Source organism: Dendropsophus ebraccatus, chromosome 13 (assembly GCF_027789765.1).
Source record: "Dendropsophus ebraccatus isolate aDenEbr1 chromosome 13, aDenEbr1.pat, whole genome shotgun sequence".
In the NCBI taxonomy this organism is placed as follows: Eukaryota; Metazoa; Chordata; class Amphibia; order Anura; family Hylidae; genus Dendropsophus; species Dendropsophus ebraccatus.
This window is the reverse complement of record NC_091466.1, coordinates 16,779,647-16,798,682: the sequence shown is the minus strand read 5'-3', so window position 1 is coordinate 16,798,682 and position 19,036 is coordinate 16,779,647. Positions and strand designations below refer to the sequence as shown.

General features: G+C 43.9%; 1 protein-coding gene across 1 annotated transcript in view; it reads left to right on the top strand.

Annotated features, from left to right (window-relative positions):
• TMEM121 (transmembrane protein 121) overlaps positions 1 to 19,036 on the top strand; it is a 52,097-nt gene extending 33,061 nt beyond the window's left edge. The window contains exon 2 of the mRNA XM_069950624.1: positions 17,508 to 19,036. Coding sequence (XP_069806725.1) covers positions 18,071 to 19,009 — 939 coding nt within the window. The 5' untranslated portion in view covers positions 17,508 to 18,070 and the 3' untranslated portion in view covers positions 19,010 to 19,036. The remainder of the gene's footprint in view (positions 1 to 17,507) is intronic.

The window sequence follows — 19,036 nt, the reverse complement described above, 5'->3', positions numbered from 1 at the left end:
ACCTAGACTTAAGAGCAGGGGTAGGGAACCTAACTTTGGCTGTCCAGGCATGATGGGAGTTGTGGTTTTGCAACAGCTGGAGGGCCGAGGTTCTCTATCAGCTCATACTGTATATCTCTTCTAATAGAATTGAGCATAAGCTGTATGCCGGAGGTCTTCTATCCTAGAAGTATTGCCCACCGAGGCACGCACAGTGACTAGGCACTTGTAATGTAGTCTTATAGAGAGTCTGTTAGCCGCTGTATAGGCGTGCATGGAGTGGCTGAGTCCTCAGGACACATATTAAGGCAAATGCGGTCATGAATCACCTAATCTTGCCCACATATGCCGGCTATGAGCGGTAAACAGCTGGAGCAGATATCTGCAGGCATACAGAATCTCCAGTGGGTGTATAATAGCAAACATATTGTGGAAGCTTTACCATCCATTCCATATAGTTATCAGAGTTACATCTGATCTCAAGAACAAGGGAGAGAGTCTGAGTCTACCTCTTTAACCATCTCTAAGCCATCAATTCCTTGTTGCAATTAACCTGAACATACCCCTACAATGTAAAAATTATGGTTAGTGTCCAGTCCGACAGGATATAGTATATTTTTTCTTGATTATATTGTTGTATAGATTACGCTACTTTGCGGCATTATATAAGTCACCTGGTTAGACCTTCGGAGTGTCTGACTACCTTATGTTCTTGGATTATTTTTAGAGCTCCACTATTTTGCCTCTGGGATCTACAGCAGCTGCTATGGCTGCTTCCACTGCAGTTACCTACGCTGTAATAATAAGTGAATAGACGTGTAATAAGATGTAACATACGGTCAGTGTTAGACTGGGGTGTAGAGGGTCCACCTGTGGTATTGATCCTGTAGGTTCACCCCCCAGTTACTGTATATTAAAATATAATCTGATCCCTTTTAGGTCTCATTCACATAGACACATGCTTTTATTAAATGGGCACAGTGACAATGACCATATGATTACCATAAGTACCATAAGTAAATATTGGTGTCAAAGTATGCTGTGGGCCTAAAGGGGTTGTTCGGAAGGGAATGCACGGGGAAAGGGTGATTAAAAAGAATAAACTATACTTACCTCCCTGGCTCCCGTGCCACAACCAGTATTGGCCTCCAGGTTCGAAGCAATCACGTTACAGGCCAGCCCAGCTAGTCAGCAGTCGCCGTAGTGTCCTGCCTCAGTCACTGATTCACTGCAACATCATTGCCTCAAAACCCAAAAGCAGTACACAGTGGTGACACAGTATAGTAATACCAGTGGCATTGTGGGAGCCAGGGAGGTAAGTATAGTTTATTATTTTCAATTACCCCCTCTTTGTGCATACAATATGTCAACAAAAATTCCCTGCCCGGACAACCCCGTTAACCCTTAATGTTGCAGACAATTTAGTGTTTTTCTTCTTTCTAAGGACCATTCCTCTTTTATTTGTCGTCAAAACCATATGGAGGCTTGTTTTTTGCGGGACCACTTGTATTTTTGATTGGCGTCTTTCACTGAACTAAAAAATGGAGAGCGCATATGGGGTCACAGTGAGTTCTGGAGGAGGCCCAGGGAGAGAGATGATGGGCTTGCGGCTACAGTGATACTGTACGTAAGTGTCAAAATGACTTGGCCACTTGTACAATCAGCTACAGAGATACAGCAAGTAACTGTGTTTCTGTTAATACTAGACACAAGAGGGGGCCACTGGAGCTCAGGGGCCCCTGGGGGATTCACTTGGTCCCCTGTTGGTCAGTCTGAGCCTACACTCGGTGTATGCAAAGAAGGGGTCCGTGGAGCCTCAGTTGCAAGTCTCAGAACACGTTAATAGTTAGATATCCCTCTCTCCAGAAAAGGAACCCCGTTGCCAAGGGGTGCCTCCTAGTGGGGAGAGCACCAAACCACCCTGATATGTAGCCCCTCAAGTCCTCACTCTGTTGCGAGCATTGGGACATAAATAGGGAAACACCAGGGTGGCCCCTTTAAGTCAAAGTCTAACTCTGTTGCGAGTGTAACGACATAAGACAAGGATTATCAAGGCTAGGCATTCATCCACAGACAGCTGTTTCGGGGTATTTGCCCCTCCTCAGTGCGGAGCAGGATTCTGGCTACCAGGGGCAATAGACCAACAAAACACAACAATGACTGAGCTCAGGGAGATCAATTAAAAAAATCCAATGGAGTACTAATTTAAGAGTCTCTACTGATTGTCCCTTATAAAATTTTATATGCAAAGAAGGAGTCTGTGGAGCGTGTTGCGAGTCTCAAATCTTGGGAATAGCCAGATATCCCTCTCTTTAGAGAAGGAAGCCTGTTACCAAGGGGTGCCTCCCAGTGGGGGGAGCACCAAACCACCCTGATACGTAGTCCCTCAGGTCCTCACTCTGTTGATAGCATTGGGACATAAATAGGGAATTTTTTTACTGATCTCCCTGAGCTCAGTGATTGTTGTGTTTTGTTACACGTGGTGTATGTCAAAGCGTTATCTGGGAATAAAAATTTACCACCCTTTATTCTCTCTCCATCTACATTAACAGCATGACCATCCTCCAGCGGAGGGAATAAGGCAGAGATGAGGAACCTGTGGCCCTCCAGCTGTTGCAAAACTACAATTCCCATTATACCTGGACAACCAAAGCCAAAAGTCTAGCTGTTCAGACATGATGGGAGCCGGAGGGCTGCCGCAGGTTCCCCATCCCTGGCATAAGAGCTGGGACTGACCAGACAGGTGAGGACGCTTCTTGTTGAAGGTTTTTCTCCATTTTTCTCTTTCTTTGTATGCTGAGTAGTCTACTGAATGACCGTGTGGTTATGCTGTTCCACTGTGTGGTCTGAATAATGGCCGTATAACATATCATCCGATTCCACAGAGCCATCTAATGAACTTTCAGATTAATATTTATGTTTTTGTGACAATTTAATGAGATTCCGAAAAAATCAATAATGTTCCTTTCATACTGGTCAGAAGTTGATACATTATCCCGGATCACCTTAATATGGTAGGCTTGGATGGAATTCTTCATGCTGAAAATGGTTAAAATTGTGGTTTTCCATCCGAAACACCGTAGTTAAATACTATAAAATATTTTGTAAAAAAAATATATTTTTCCTCCAGCACCTCTCTTGTTCATGGATTGTGTCTGGTATTAAATGAGGCTGAATTACAATACGAGACTCACCTGTTTCTGGCAGAAAGCACCTCTACAACACAATATTTATCCATTTCAGCATATGCCACGTTAGATCTCGCTATTGTTGGATTCTTCCCACCCCATGATGTCCTATTTAGTCATTGGATAGCTTCCCTGTGGTATTGGCAGGGCCGTCTTACCCATTGGGCATGGTAGGCGGCTGCCCAGGGGCCCTTGCGTCCTAGGGGGCCCCTGCCCGCTGTGACAGCGGGCAGGGGCCCCCTAGGACGCAAGGGTCCCCCCGCAGCCGCCTCCCATGCCCAATGGGCAAGACGGCCCTGCCAATACCACAGGGAAGCTATCCAATGACTAAATAGGACATGGCCATGAATTTTTTAATAGAAGTAAATTACAAATCTAAATAACTTTATGACACCAGTTGATTTGAAAGAAGAAGATTTTCGCTGGACAACCCCTTTAAGCCATAATCTTTTCATGTGTATGCAGGCAACCATCAAACGACTAACGGAAATTTGTTCGTATGTAGTTGATCGCAGAGCTGGCCATAAAATCATTGTTAATCGTTCACAAATCTTTTGGTGTAAGCACACATCATTTGTTTGTATACGAATGATCCTACTTACAAACGTAATTGCGAACATAAGTAACCACTATTGTTCCATATAATATGGTGAATGATTTCAGGTAATTCGCAAAAACGCTCATTTGCAATCACTTATTGTTAATTGGAGAAAACAAAAAATTGCTTCAGCTAATAGGACCCTAAAATCTATTCATTGCCTTAGGGCAGGGCTACTCAACAACTTTTAGAGAAGGTCCACTTACCGGGGTCTATTGTCAGGTGAAGGTCCGAGCTGAGCATCAGTAGTAAATGCGTTTTGTTAACTTTTCACAGAGGTTGTTGAACTATTTACATACAGAATTGATGCCCCTGTGCGCTCTCTCCCAGTAGTATATAACCCCCCTGTGCTCTCTCCCAGTAGTATATAGCCCCCCCTGTGCTGTCTCCCAGTAGTATATAGCCCCCCCTGTGCTCTCTCCCAGTAGTATATAGCCCCCCCTGTGCTCTCTCCCAGTAGTATATAGTCCCCCCTGTGCTCTCTCCCAGTAGTATATAGCCCCCCAGTGCACTCTCCACCTCCCACATAGCCCCCCGTGCGCTCTCCACCTCCCATATAGCCCCCCTGTGTGCTCCCCCTCCCATAAGGAGCAAGAGTGCTGCCTCTTGTGACCGCTGCGGCTGATGGCTCTCTCTCTCTGTCAGTGCTGCCACACGGTAACTATGAGCGCTCATTACGAGCACTCATAGTTACTGTACAGAGCGCAGCTAGCAGCACTGCAGCAGGGGTCCAGACAGCTGGCCTCTGCGGTCCGGGTTTGAACCGCGGTCCCCCAGTTGAGGACCCCTGCCTTAGGGCAACGATGAGACTTGAGTGCCTATAATTTTTTTTCCGGTTCCCTGGTTTACTTCCTTGGAGCAATTTTGGTAGGTACTAACCACTACATACCAGGAGCCCCACACATGATCAGTCATTCTGCCCCAGTCATCTACACATCACAGTTTGACTCAAGGTCCCTTACACCTTCCCAGTTCTCCAGCTTCCAACACGTCAACTCCATGAACTCACTTGCTACCTCATATACCCCCATCCCTTGACAGGTGCCATAAAGCATAGTGACATAATGATATAAAGTGGTCTCCTAGGATAAGTCAGGTCACTTTATCACTTTGTATTTGTGCCTATAGTGGGGTTTCCCTCCACCACGAGACTTATTGTACTGTCAGCTTGCCGTACAAGCGCATTCAGTGATCCCAGAAGTCATTAACATAGATGAATAGACAAATTCTCTTTAATTACATTGAAAAGCATTGGCCAGACTCAGTCTTCCTACACAGCAAGTTCCCAATCCAATATCTACAGCTCCCCATGGTGTCTCGGACACCCCCTCCCACCATGAGGGAATATTGGCGACTGGAGCCCTGTACAACCGTGCCTCATTACGTTTCACCAAGGAAGGATTTTTTCCGTCTCTTTTCGCGATGACACGGCGCTGCAAATATTCCTATTTGTCCTAGTTAAAGTACATTAAATGACGCCTAACCTGGGGGATCTCTTCGAGTAATTCAGCTCGGCTAGGCTGAGTAAAAGCAGTGGTTACATCTTTTCAGAACAAGCCTCCAAGGTCAATGTTAAAAACATAATTATTTTAATTTACGTTGCAACATAGCTGTTCTGCTCTGGATGGGAATATAACCCCTTTTCCCAGCTAAAAAGCTTTGCTGAAAACACCTCCCCTAGCAACATCACTTAGCAACTAGCAAGACTACCGCGACTCAGCATCTGTAAGTGGAAATTATTGTGTATTTTTAGCCATCGGTTACATCCCAGCGTTGCACATAGGATTTTGCGGCCAATGAGAGGGTCCCGGATTTGTCCCTCTCGGTAGAGTTTTCGACTACATTTGCACCGTTTTGCTTTTGCTATCACATATGTCGCCATTCATTTACTATAGCCGCAGCAGACTGAAGCATAGTGAAGTTCTCATACTTTATTCGGTGATACATCATGTACGGTATCAACTATGTAAAGCCAGGTGGGACAAGTGGTGCAGGAATAATAGCAGGTGGCCGTGAGATGGAAAATGGCCCCAAAATAAGTTTCATAACTTGACCGAACCTACAGTTAAAGGGGTTATCCAGTATTAGAAAAAATACAATTAAAGAAGTCCGACAGGAAACTAAAAAATCATTACAGGCAGGGGATGGGGATAACATAAAAAACACACTATGCTTACCACTCCTGGAGCCTGTGCTGCGCCAAATCGCAGAGGTCCCAGACCCCGCCAACTGGCATTTGCGCCTTGATTCCGGGTACGTCACGACCTGGGTTCGACGTCACCAAACGATGGGATTTAGTCGGCTCAGCCAATCAGTGACTGCAGTGGTGTCCCGCCCCAGTCACTGACTGGCTAAGCGGGGGCATCCATCAGTCGGGTTGTGACGTAGTTGGCTGGGAGCTCAGAAGACAGCTGGCAGGGTCCAGGAGCAGAAAGCGGTTCTGCGCGGGTGCCAGGACAGGTATAGCTTGTTTTTTATTTCCCCCCCACCCCCTGCCTTTAATTATTTTTTAGTTCCCCGCCTGACTTTTTATTTAAGCTCTATTTACTTCAGTGGAACTGAGTTATAAAACCCCACCGAAACTGGAGCCAAGAGTGGTGCTGTTTCTGGAAAAAAAATCGACATGTTTTTCTAACACGGTTGAACCTGAACCTGGCGGCTCGGCTGTGGATTGCTTTAGGGTCCTATTCCATGGGCCGAGCAGGGCCCGTTCAACGATGTAAACGAGCGTTTGGCCTGTAGGTTTGCTCAACACTATTCGCAATCTTTCTATTGGGGGGCACCAATAGTTAAATGTTACAATAAATCAAATTACAGTCCATAACTATAGTCTAAAACAGTCCATTAGCTCCAAAAGTCTATCAGCCTGCGATAGCTCTCAAGTTCCTTTATCATAGGATCTCTAGCAGCCCACCCTAGTGCTTGTTCGAGATACCCAACCTTCTGTCCTAGTGGCTAGAGTCTACTTTCGTCTTTGTCCCCTGTACACTAACCCTGCTCTTCCCTGCTTGTCTGAGCCTATCCACAGTGCTGGCTCTCTTACATGGCACCAGGGTGGTTCTCCAGAAATGTTTACCCCAAAGTGCATGACTCACCACATGTAAGTAAGTAGGACTCTCTCATAAACACTCACATATATCACTGCCAAGGTCCAAACAGACCACCGCAGCCCCTGTCCTCACAGCAACTACTCTCTGACCTCTCCTCCTAGCCCACACCTTCAACATCTCCCATTCTTCTTCCCTTCTCTCACTCTCCCTTGGCTGCATGATTTGCTTTACTGTTGGTGCACTGATAACCCCTGACCTCTGCACAGAGCTCTGCGCATTTTCCTTCCCTACTTAATTGCCAGCTGGAGAACAGAGGTTATCAGTGCAGTGAAGCAGAGATCTCTGTTTTCTGCTGGTTAACCTTTTTTTGTGTTGCAGCATGTAAGGAAACATTGGGTCACTTACACACTGGAGTACATAAGGGGTTAAGCAGAAGGACACACGCTCTTACCTTCTCCCTTGGGCCCCCCTCCTGCACGGGCCCCATAGCAACTGCCTACCCTGCTTCTATGGTAGCTACGCCACTGATGCTGTGACCCCTTCTTTCTTCTAAGTGGGTGATGTGAGTGACATTTGATTTTTTATTTTATAATCTTTACTGTAGTGAGTTGACATTTAAAAACTCTCATACAACTCCTCTAAAAGTATAAATTAATTGTATTTAATTCACTTTAAGTGTAAACTGTAGTACTATGCAGTGCGAGTCATAGTATGTCCCTCAGTGACACTCAGTGATGCCTCATTCATATCAATGTGCTCCCACGCGTATGCTAGTCAATACCAGCCACAGTTACCATCTGTAATATGCTCCCACGATGATCTTTACCATATGATGTCTGCTGGGAGAGATACTGGTGTTGACATAATTTATATAATTATAACATTAATATTGCAGACTATGGCTTTGTTCACACACAGTTTTTTTAGCGCAGTATTTTGGTCCTCATATTGCAACCAAAACCAGGAGTGGATTGAAAGCACATAAAGGCTATGTTCACACACTGTTGAAATTTAGTGGATGGACGTCATTTTATGACAAATAACGGCCATTATTTTATAACAACAGCCGATGTCTTAAAATAACGCCAATTATTTGCCATTAAATGACGGTCATGCACTAAGTTTCAACAGTGTGTGAACAACAAAGCCTTTCTGTGTTTTCAATCCACTCCTGGTTTTGGTTGCAATATGAGGACCAAAATACTGAGCAAAAATACAGTGTGTGAACATAGGGGGAGATTTATCAAACATGGTGTAAAGTGAAACTGGCTCAGTTGCCCCTAGCAACCAATCAGATTCCACCTTTCATTTTGCAAAGAGTCTGTGAGGAATGAAAAGTGGAATCTGGGTGGAGTGCAGGCCAACAGGAGGCAGCCACAACCCCCACATACAACAGAAAAAACAAAAATTGGCAGCACTCCTATGACTCTGTTCACACTGCAGGTTGCCCGCCGCATTTGGCTAAAGTAAAAAAAAAAAAACAGAAAGTGCAACAGCAACCTACAGGTGCAAGTGCTTACCGTACATATTCCCCCTGGTGTACACAAGATAAAAAAAACTCCTCTATATATATTAAAAAATGAGGATCTTTATCGTGTGTACACTGGGGGGAGTATATACAGTGAGCACTTGCACCCGTAGGTTGCTGTTGCACTTTCTGTTTTTTTTTTTTGTTTATACTTTAGCCACATGCAGCGTACAACCTACAGTGTGAACAGAGGCATAGATGTGCTGCCAATTTTTGCTTTTTTCTCCCATTACTTGAGTCATTAGATCAGGTTCCCTTCAAGGCCCACTTGGCCAAAGGGCAATCACATTGCTATACTCGCCTCAGTGGAGATCCTCACTGATCTCACTGTAATGACATTTCAGCACAAATAGCACAAAATATAACAATTGGGTATGAACCAGTATCATTGGGGGTATTGGGAAGGAACTGGTTACTGCTCATCTTCATAATATTTTTAAAGCGATATTATATAACAAAAATTCAGATTATTCCCAGTGGTTTCTTCTGTATAAATGTATTCATGTATCCTGCTGGTAAGATTAACATGGTGTCATTCTGACCTATTTACGAGCAGGAGCAATTCATATACCCTGCCACATGAATGCACCCCTGGGAATCCCATGGAAGCTCGGGAATATTGATTCCAATGCCTGAATGACTCTGCTGATCAGCTGGACAACTATGTTAGATGTTATGTCAGCTCCTATTTCTATTCGGTCAGGAACGCTGCAGGAACGTCTCCTCTCCTCTATGTCTCAACAGAGCCCAGATTGGGAAGGAATAGAATAAATAACAGCTTAGAATACAATGTATAGGATATACAGTAGATGGGTTGGATAGACACCAGTGAGGTTGCATTTTCTTATATAACATGGCTGAGACCTACATAGTATTTGATAAAAATTATACTCTTTATTATACATGCACATTAAATGAATCTGGGCGACCAAATGTACCAAAAAGTACAGCTGACCAAGAGTGATGCTAATTCTACGAATGTTTTGGCAGCAACTCCGTTTTGAAAGGGCCAATGCGTCTCCTAACACAGTAGGATATACATGAAATACAGTGTCCATCTTTATACATAGCGTCCGAATGCCAACCAATCCCAACATCCGGAACTGGTATCACCGGATCACAAGGGACCTGATTGTAATATGCAATAATAGAAGGCCAGAGATGCAGCATATGTTCCTACCTACAGCGAAGACAGATGCTGGGAGCTCCTGCCATTGTGTGGAGTAGTCCTGGTGACATTGTTGTATACTGTTAAAAGGAACATTGGCAGCAGTTGATCAGGCGATCGGGAGCTTTGACAGCCCTGCAGTTCCCAACATGAACATTTGTGGCAGCAGAAGGGACCACATTGCCCCCTTACTGTTGCCATTCAATGGAAGTGGTGAAATAAACAAAAAAGTACATAGTAATATAACTTTATTAAAGCAATGTATTAGCAAAAAATAAATAAATAAATAAAAGAAAAAGGAGTTGCCTGGGCAAAATAAAAGTTCTGGTGATGCTTACTTATCTCAGTCCAGTGCCGCACTCCCTCATCACCCACTGGTTCCTCTATCTCTCTACTTTCTGTGACATCAGGGCCTTACAGTAGCTGCCTGATCAGCCAATCAGTGATTGAGGCGGGACAGCAGTGCAGTAACCATTGATTGGCTGTGGTGTTGTGATGGCACAGGAGCTGGAAGATAGAGGACACCGGTGGAAGACAGGGAGCAGAGGCGCGGAAGCAATGCTGTACTGGGGCGGGGAACTGTCACTTGTTTATTGGGTTTACAGCATCCCCTGCTGCCCAGCATTTTTTTTAAATTTTATTTTGCCTGGACAATCTCCTTAAGGCTATGTTCACACTCTGTATTAGACCGGCCGTTCCGTGACCCGCCCGGGTTACGGAACGGCCGGTCTCTGCCCGTAGTACTGACCGGATGATCTTTCTGGCCGTAGTGTTCGGAACTTGCCACTGCACACAATGAAGCAAGCGGCCGGAGCTGCTCGCTTCATTGTGTGAACTGACATGGGTTTCTACAGCCGCAATTCACTGAATTGCGGCCGCAGAAAACTGACATGTCAGTTATTTGCCGGTCCGCATGGGATCCCGGCCGGAGCGTATACTATGTGTATACGCGCCGGACGGTATCCCATTGAAGTAGAGGCAGTGTTCACAGGCACATAAAGTACTGCCATTGTTGCCGATGGCAACAACGGCTGTACTTTTACATAGTGTGAACATAGCCTAACACTGCAAGTTTGCAAGAGTTCTGGCGCAATTTGCAGCAAACAAAATGGCGTGCATTCTGCATTGCTTTTTGTAAGGCTCAGAAGATGAAAAATAGCATGGATTTACAGGACAGCATGGGATGCGACTTTTGTGCATCTTCGTATGCAAAATCGTGCACCAAATTTTGGCCAAAAGTTAGTAGTTGGTATAAACTTGAACTAGATGGTGTAAAAATGCTCCAAATTTATTAGACATACTGATAATATTGGCACCTTTTTAGACTGTCTAGTCCAAGTTTATTACACAGTGTCAGTAAATCTACCCCAAAGTTGACAGGGAAGACTGCATTTCCAGCAGCGCACTGGGAAATCCATACAGAAGCTCAATAGCAGTATATCCTGGTCTCACTGACACCCATATTCAGCAGATTTGTCATTGTATACATGTGATGCCCCCCGTACAGCCTGGCACTTGGTTCCCACCCTAAGGCCCAATATTATAAATGTGAAAAACTAATGGCCCCAGCGCATTTCCAGTTAGAACCTCTTTCGGTAATTGTAGCAATGTTTTTCCTGTGCAAGGACTTGTCAACCGTGTTGCATTGATCTGTCATTGATTTTTATGCAGTAAATCAAAGCAGTAGAATATTTCTGCCAGGAATATGACCCCTGTGTATATGACATTGACAAAATATCTCCCACTTGCTGACATCTCCCCTTAAATATTTTATGAAGGTAGATGATCTGGGTCTAGTAAGTCACGGGATGCTGTCAATACGCCGCCCCCTGTGGATTAGTCTTGTGTATTCGGAGTCGGAGAAGTTTTATTTATACTCGGCATACATACCGATCAGCCCTAACATCAGAACCGCCTACAGCTGAAGTGAATAACATTGATTATCTGCTGACAATGGTGCCTGTCAGTGGGGCCGGGTATAATTGGCAGCAAGTGGACAGTCTATTCTTAAAGTTGATGTGTTATAGACAAGAAAAATGGGCAAGTGCAAGCGACTGTGACAGGGGCCAAATTGTGATGTCTAGACGTCTGGGCCAAAGCATCTCCAGAATGGCTGATCTTGTGGAGTGGTTAGTACCTACCAAGAGTACCTACCATGGAGGGACAACCAGCGGCGGGCAATAGGGTGAGGAGCTAAGGCTAGCTTGTCTGGTTCATTTCCAAAGAAGAGCTGCTGTAAAGCAGATTGCTGTAAAAGTTAAGCCTCTATTACATGGGTTAATCTCCTGGAGCAGGCAAGAGCTCGCTTGCTCCTCGTTCCCAGCTCGCTGACGGCGCTATTACACGTGCCGACAGCGACCTGGTAAGTGCGGGACTCCAGGGAGCCCAAAGGAGATTCCAGCGGTCTGCTGCCGTCCGCTCCTATTGCGTGGAACGACGCAAGCAGATCATTGCTATCTTAGTCGTTTGTCTTTCAACATGTTGAAAGACAACGACAGACAACCATCAGCCAACATCGTTCATCCTTGCCTCCTATTACACGAATCGATTATCGGCCGTAATGGACGATAAATGGCCAAATCCAGCCGATAATTGCTTTGTGTAGTAGGGCCTTTACTTAGTATCAGAGATGACCGACCTTCAAGCACATTCAGAATCTGAACTTTCAGCATTTGAATACAGGGGGTTGACAAAGTTGGATGCCATCCTAGGGAGTCCTAAAAAACGTAGATACAGCCTATGGCCTATAGATGTATCTATGTTTTCTAGCCAGCCTAGGACTGTATCTTCAGCCACCGGTAATCAAATGCCGAGAGTTCGGGTTCAGACGGACCCAAGCATGCTCAAAGTTCGTCCTTCCCTGCACAGTGACATTACCTCTCCATTCATGTGAATGGGGCCTGCTAAGGTTGCAGGCTTGCCTCAGTGCTTAGTGTAACCTCTTCCTTGCTATGCTGCTGTTTCTTTTCTTTCTGCTTACACAGCACCTTGCAAAGCCAGTGCATCAATAACCCCATCCTCCACATGCCATCTATAACAGTATACTATATAAACACAGCACAGTGCCATCCTGTATAGGCCAGTGCACTTTCACCAGCACTGTGTCATAGCTAAGCAATAGGGACTAGTTACTGTGTCGTGATTGGCCAGAAAACTAAAGTAACTGTGTTACTGTAACATGGCAAACACTGTGATAGGTATAGTGGGTTGGAGGATTTATTAAGTTCTGGAGTCGTCTTCACCTGACTTGGATTAAGGTCAAACAAGTTAATTAAGAAACCTTAAAAAATAGACAGTATTCCATAAACTGGACGGGTTCTCACACCCATACACATGCCAAATAAGATATCACTTTTTATCTTACTCTTATAAATTTAAGCATTTTAATATGTAAAGCAGAAGTGCCAAAATACTTAAAGTGGATGTCCAGGCGCCCAGTGAGAAAAAGCCAAATTTTCTTATCTTAGGGAAAAAAAATACTACTTGGGGCCAAATCGAGCCATCATAATAAATCCCTGGATCAAGGACTCTTCTCTAGAATCTAGTGACTATAACCTGTAATATCATTACACTCCAGAAAAGTCTCCAGGCCACACGCTTTTATTAAGTTTACCATGACAACTTCTTATGGCAGAGAGTTCCATAGTCTCACTGCTCTTACAGTAAAGAAGCTCTACGTGGGTGTAAAACCCTTCTTTTCTAGGTATACATAGATGGCGGGTGAGATCTCTGCTGCCACCTCTATCCCTAACAGGAACTGTCCAGAGCAGGAGAGGTTTTCTATGGGGATTTGCTTCTGCTCTGGACAGTTCCTGACACGAACAGAGGTGGCAGCAGAGAGCACTGTGTCAGACTGGAAAGAATACCCCACTTCCTGCAGGACAGACAGCATTTGATAAGTATAGGAAGACTTGAGATTTTTATATAGAAGTAAATTACAAATCTATATTACCTTCTGAAACCAGTTGATTTGAAAGAAAAGGGTTTTCACCAAAATACCCCTTTAAAGGGGTTGGCCACTTTATAACAAAATTTAGCAGCTTCCTGCATCAGTAAATCAGGTAAACACTATTGTCCCCACTGTGCCCCATAGTGATTTTACAGGAAGATCCACCACCTTGCTGTGCCATCAAGAGAAACAAGAGAGATTAATAGTGTCCCCTGTAGAGATGAGCGAACCTGGAGCATGCTGGAGTCCATCCGAACCCGAACGTTCGGCATTTGATTAGCGGTGGCTGCTGAACTTGGATAAAGCCCTAAGGCTATGTGGAAATCATGGATATAGTCATTGGCTGTCTCCATGTTTTCCAGACAACCTTAGAGCTTTATCCAAGTTCAGCAGCCCCAGCTAATCAAATGCCGAACGTTCGGGTTCGGATCGACTCAAACCCGAACCCTGTTGGCTCATCTCTATTCCCCTGTAATACCCTATTACCAGTGACCCAATGGGAGCATGTTCATTTAAAGGGGTTACTCAGGCATTTTTTTTATATATTTAGCTTGGGTTGCTTTAAAAATATAAAAGTAACTATACTCACCTGCCCTGATCCCCCACCCCAACTGTAACAATGCTACTCTAACTGCTGTAACCAATGTTACTGATGCTCCCTGGTGCTTCCACTAACAAGCTATCGCTGCAGGAACTGCCTGCTCAACCAATCACTGGCTGAGGCAGATCACTGCTGTGGTCAGTGATTGGCTGAACTGGCAGATCCTGCAGCAGCAGTGAGTGGTGGTTAAAAGGGAATGGGGCTTTAAGCCAAATATAAAAAAAAAGAAAAAGATTGCTGAAATAAGACTTTTATAACCATTTTCTGCTTCCTATAACTGAGCCAGCTATATACCCACTTACACATATTTTCCCTCACTCCACGCATTCTCATTTTATGTTCCGGCACGGAATGAAAAGCTTCGGAAAAATCAAGATAAGTGACATCCAACAACTTGCCCTTACCTCCTTATAAAAGCTGATCAGATTAGCTTGACAGGAGCGATCCCTCATAAACCCATGCTGATATTGAGTTATGCCTTCATTTTCATTGAGATATTCCAGCATAGCATCTCATAGAAAACCTGGAAATATTTTACCCACAACAGCGGCTATACTTACAGTAATAAGGGGGAGATGAGGCGTCGGCATACCAACATAAAATGGAAGCAAGATAATGTATCCGTGAATCAACCTTAAAAAACACTGTCTCTGAATAGGCTGAGGTAATGATGACTAAAGATGGTTTATTCTCAGTCTGACCCGTGTCTCGGGGATTCAATGGTATCTTTGCTTGATCCGAGCTCTCTCCATTGTGCACTTCTCATGTTTTTGTGTCGCCAGCTTCCCCCACCTCCATTAGCAGATAGCTGTGAATAGATTTTTATTAGTTTGCCTTTCCCATTTTTCTACCAGACCCCTGTGCTCAGATTGTGAAGGCATTCAGAGCCATGAATACTATACGCGCGTAATTCTTCACAAACCCAGCAGTGCGGTGAGGTGAAGGCGAGTACATTCATCACTTGTGGTACTAGTACTGCAGTCTGTCCAGGAAATATTACCCACCCGTCTCCATGTAATCCACAAGAAAAAGTTGCCCATTGTGATCGTAAAGTAGGCCCTGGAGAGTTGATGGTGTCAGATACATTACCCCGGTAGACTGTGCTCCACTATTAAAAGATCTGCAATCTCCTCTAGTGATATAGTGATATCTGACTATGTAATTTTACTTCATAACAATATTCTCCCAGCTGACAATTACAATCTACAATAACAATATGGGATATTAAAGGGGTTTTCCCAGTTAGACCCATGGGACTATTATCCATTATGAGAATGGTGGTCGGACATGCGTGTCTTAGAAAGATAGAAGAGAGCTGTAGTCAGCTTTTTTAATCAGATTGTCCATCTACCTCTCTATTCAACCAAAGGCACATTAGAGAAGATATCTGTGATATTTGCTATGAGGTGAGATAAATATCTTGCCTCAGGTGGCAGATTGTAGAATATATCAGGGATGGCGTATTCTATATGGAATAGCTGTATCTTTTACTACACACCCCAGGCCCCATTGACACCATAAGCTGTAAATGATGACTGAACACAGACGTGTAATGTACAATACAAGACAGTCAGGACTGGGAATGTAGTCATTGTATAGTAACTTTTTGTACATTATATAATAATAATAATACTTTTATTTGTATAGCGCCAACTGATTCCGCAGCACTTAACATAGTTTTGCCAATTCCCTGTCCCCATTAGGGCTCACAATCTAAATTCACCTATTTGTATGTTGGATGCAGTTCTAAGGCTGGCTGGAAAACATGCATACAGTCATAGGCCACAGGCTGTATCCATGTTTTCCAGGACACCCTGGGGCTGCATCCATCTTCTGCATCCATTGGCATTCAAATGCTGCACGCTCAGGTTGGGATAGACCCAAGTGTGCTCAAGATTCTTATATCTCTAGTTACCTCTTTTCCATCAGGTTTCCTTTGCTTTTTGACATTCAGAACAGCCTAGTATGATGCACATTTTTATTATCAGTCAGATAAACTATCTGCTGTTTTAGGGTCATATTAGGGCCCTATTCCACCGGACTATTATCAATCAGATTATCGTTAAATCGTTCGAATCTAAACGATTATCGTTCGGTTGAAATGCAGTTAACGATTAACGACCGAACGAGAAATCGTTGATCGCTTTATAAGACCTGGACCTATTTTTATCGTTGCTCGTTTGCAAAACGTTCGCATTGAATAAGACGTCGTTCGGTCGTTCACAGTAGATACGAACGCAATAGCGAAGAAATAGCAAAGAAAAACTATCGCAAATACGATCATAAGTAACGATTATCGTTCCATGGAAATGAGTGAACGCTTTCAGGTCTTTCGCAATAGCGGTCGTTTGAGATTGTTAATCGTTAACGATTATGTGAACGATAATCGTCCGGTGGAATAGGGCCCTTACATGGCCCTATCACAGTAATCTGCTAGAGCCTATTACAGGGCACAATTATCATGCAGCAAGGGCTGCATGGACATTGATAGCGATGTCTATGCAGCCCTTGCTTTAAAAGTGAAGTTCATACATTACCTTTCTACGCTCCCCGGTGTTCTCTTCCCGCCTTCCCTCTGTCTGCAGCCTCCAGTGTGACTTCAGAGCCGGTTTCTGAATTGACAGGCCACTCAGCCAATCACTGACCAAGCCAATCACTGCCGTCCAGGCCAGTGATTGGCTGAGCAGTCTATCACTTCAGAGACCGGCATCAACAGCTGTGGGGAGAAGCGAAGAGAACACCAGGGAACATGGAGAGGTAACATATATACTTTACTTACAGATTCATTATCCATTGGCTGATAGCGATGCATGGTTGGCAGCCGATTATTTTAGGTCAGGACAAAAGAATGATCAGCCGATAATCGTTGTCGTTATTACACAGAGCGATGATCTGCCAAATCGGCCTGTATTAAGGCCCATGTTGGAAACAACAGCAGGGACTGGGGGTGTTTAGACACCAACTGGAGAAAAACCTTGGATGATGGTTCACACAGAATGAGAGCAGCTACAAGGCAGTCTCCACTGGAGAATCATATAGCGTGCGTACACGTAAAGAGAAAAAAATGGTTTCATAGAACAAGTTTCGGAGACTGTAGACACAAAACCAAGCAAAAAATTTAATGAAGAGCTATGGAGAAAAAGTGCACCATAATAAGTACACAGCAAGAATACAATGCAATGTTTGTCTATTGTCTTAAGGGTGATGTGTGTGAAGACATTGGGTAGTCCGCACTGGCGATCACTGAGCAACTCTTGGAACTGTTTACTTGAGAAATCTGCCAAGAAAAATGACCCAATTCTGCTGTTTACCGAGCTAGCTGGTAACCCAACGATAGACAGTTCTCTTATATAAGCCTAAGACCCCTTCTATAGGCTCAGGCTCAACCTTATATGTTGTATTTCGGAGGAGTATCATGAATTAATCATGTGTGCTTTATTTTTCAGAACTTGGGATATAACAAGAAAATTGAAATGCTTGAAGATATGAGCGGCTGGAATCTATCAAGATCTGCACTAAAAGCAACCAAGAAAGACCTTTGATCTCCCCATGATTTGCTGTTCCCTAAGTCCCTACGTTTTCTTATAAAGTTTTCATCTCATTTTCCAGCAATTTCCAATCTTAAAAGCAATGTATTTTTTTTTTTTTTTTTTGTGACAAGCACAGGAGCTAAATAACATCTTCACTTTATCAGTGCAACCCTGGATACCACCTCAGGAAACAAAGCTAAATAAGCCTTCACATTGATGCGGATTTGTTACTATATAGTCTACTTTTTATACTGTGATCTAACGTAGAACATTACATCGAAACCTCATGAGAAGAAGGAAGCACTTAGGATTACATTATGAATCATCTGTAAATGGAAGCTAAACCATAAAAGGCAACCGAAATGTCGAAAACAACCGCGGTTTGCTGAAAACTCAGACCGATCATATCCTCGATGATGCGTTACTAAGACGGGAGGTCTGTTCTTTCTTCATGAAAACCGGAAATATCGTGGCAAAAAATGGTTCTTCCACCTCCAGACAAGCGTCATGTGTGTCTTACAACAATCGTGATCATGACCAGCATGGCCTTCATGGATGCCTATCTTGTGGAGCAAAACCAAGGACCAAGGAAGATCGGAGTGTGCATCATAGTGCTGGTGGGCGACATTTGCTTCTTAATCGTTCTGCGTTACGTGGCCGTCTGGGTGGGAGCTGAAGTCAAAACAGCCAAGCGAGGATATGCAATGATTTTATGGTTTCTGTACATATTTGTATTGGAGATTAAATTATATTTTATATTTCAGAATTATAAAGCTGATAAGAAAAATGTAGATACTGTGGCTAGAAAGGCATTGACGTTGCTCTTATCCATCTCGGTCCCGGGACTGTACTTGGTTCTGGTGTCCCTAGACAGCATGGAGTACGTAAGGACATTCAGGAAAAAGGAAGATCTGAGGGGTCGTCTCTTTTGGGTTGCTCTCGATTTACTTGACATTTTGGATATCCAAGCCAATCTGTGGGAGCCGCATAAGACGGGACTTCCCATTTGGGCGGAAGGACTCATGTTTTTTTACTGCTACATCTTACTTTTGATTTTACCCTGTGTCTCCTTGAGTGAAATAAGCATGCAAGGGGAGCACATTGCTCCTCAGAAGATGATGCTTTATCCCGTCCTAAGTCTCGTGACCATCAACATTGTTACTATTTTTATCAGAGTGGTAAATATGATTTTATTTCAGGACAGCCGGGTCTCCACCATCTTCATCGGCAAGAATATTATCGCAATATCCACCAAGGTCTGCACTTTCTTGGAATACAAAAAGCAAGTGAAGGAATTTCCGCAAAACACTATTGCATTAGAACTCCAGCAGAATTCAATTTCACATAATCAGACAATTCACAATACACAAGGAGTCAACCACGAGCAGTCTCCTTCCAGGGAAGTTATGGATACATGACAGCTTTGCCATATCATGTTTTTTCGT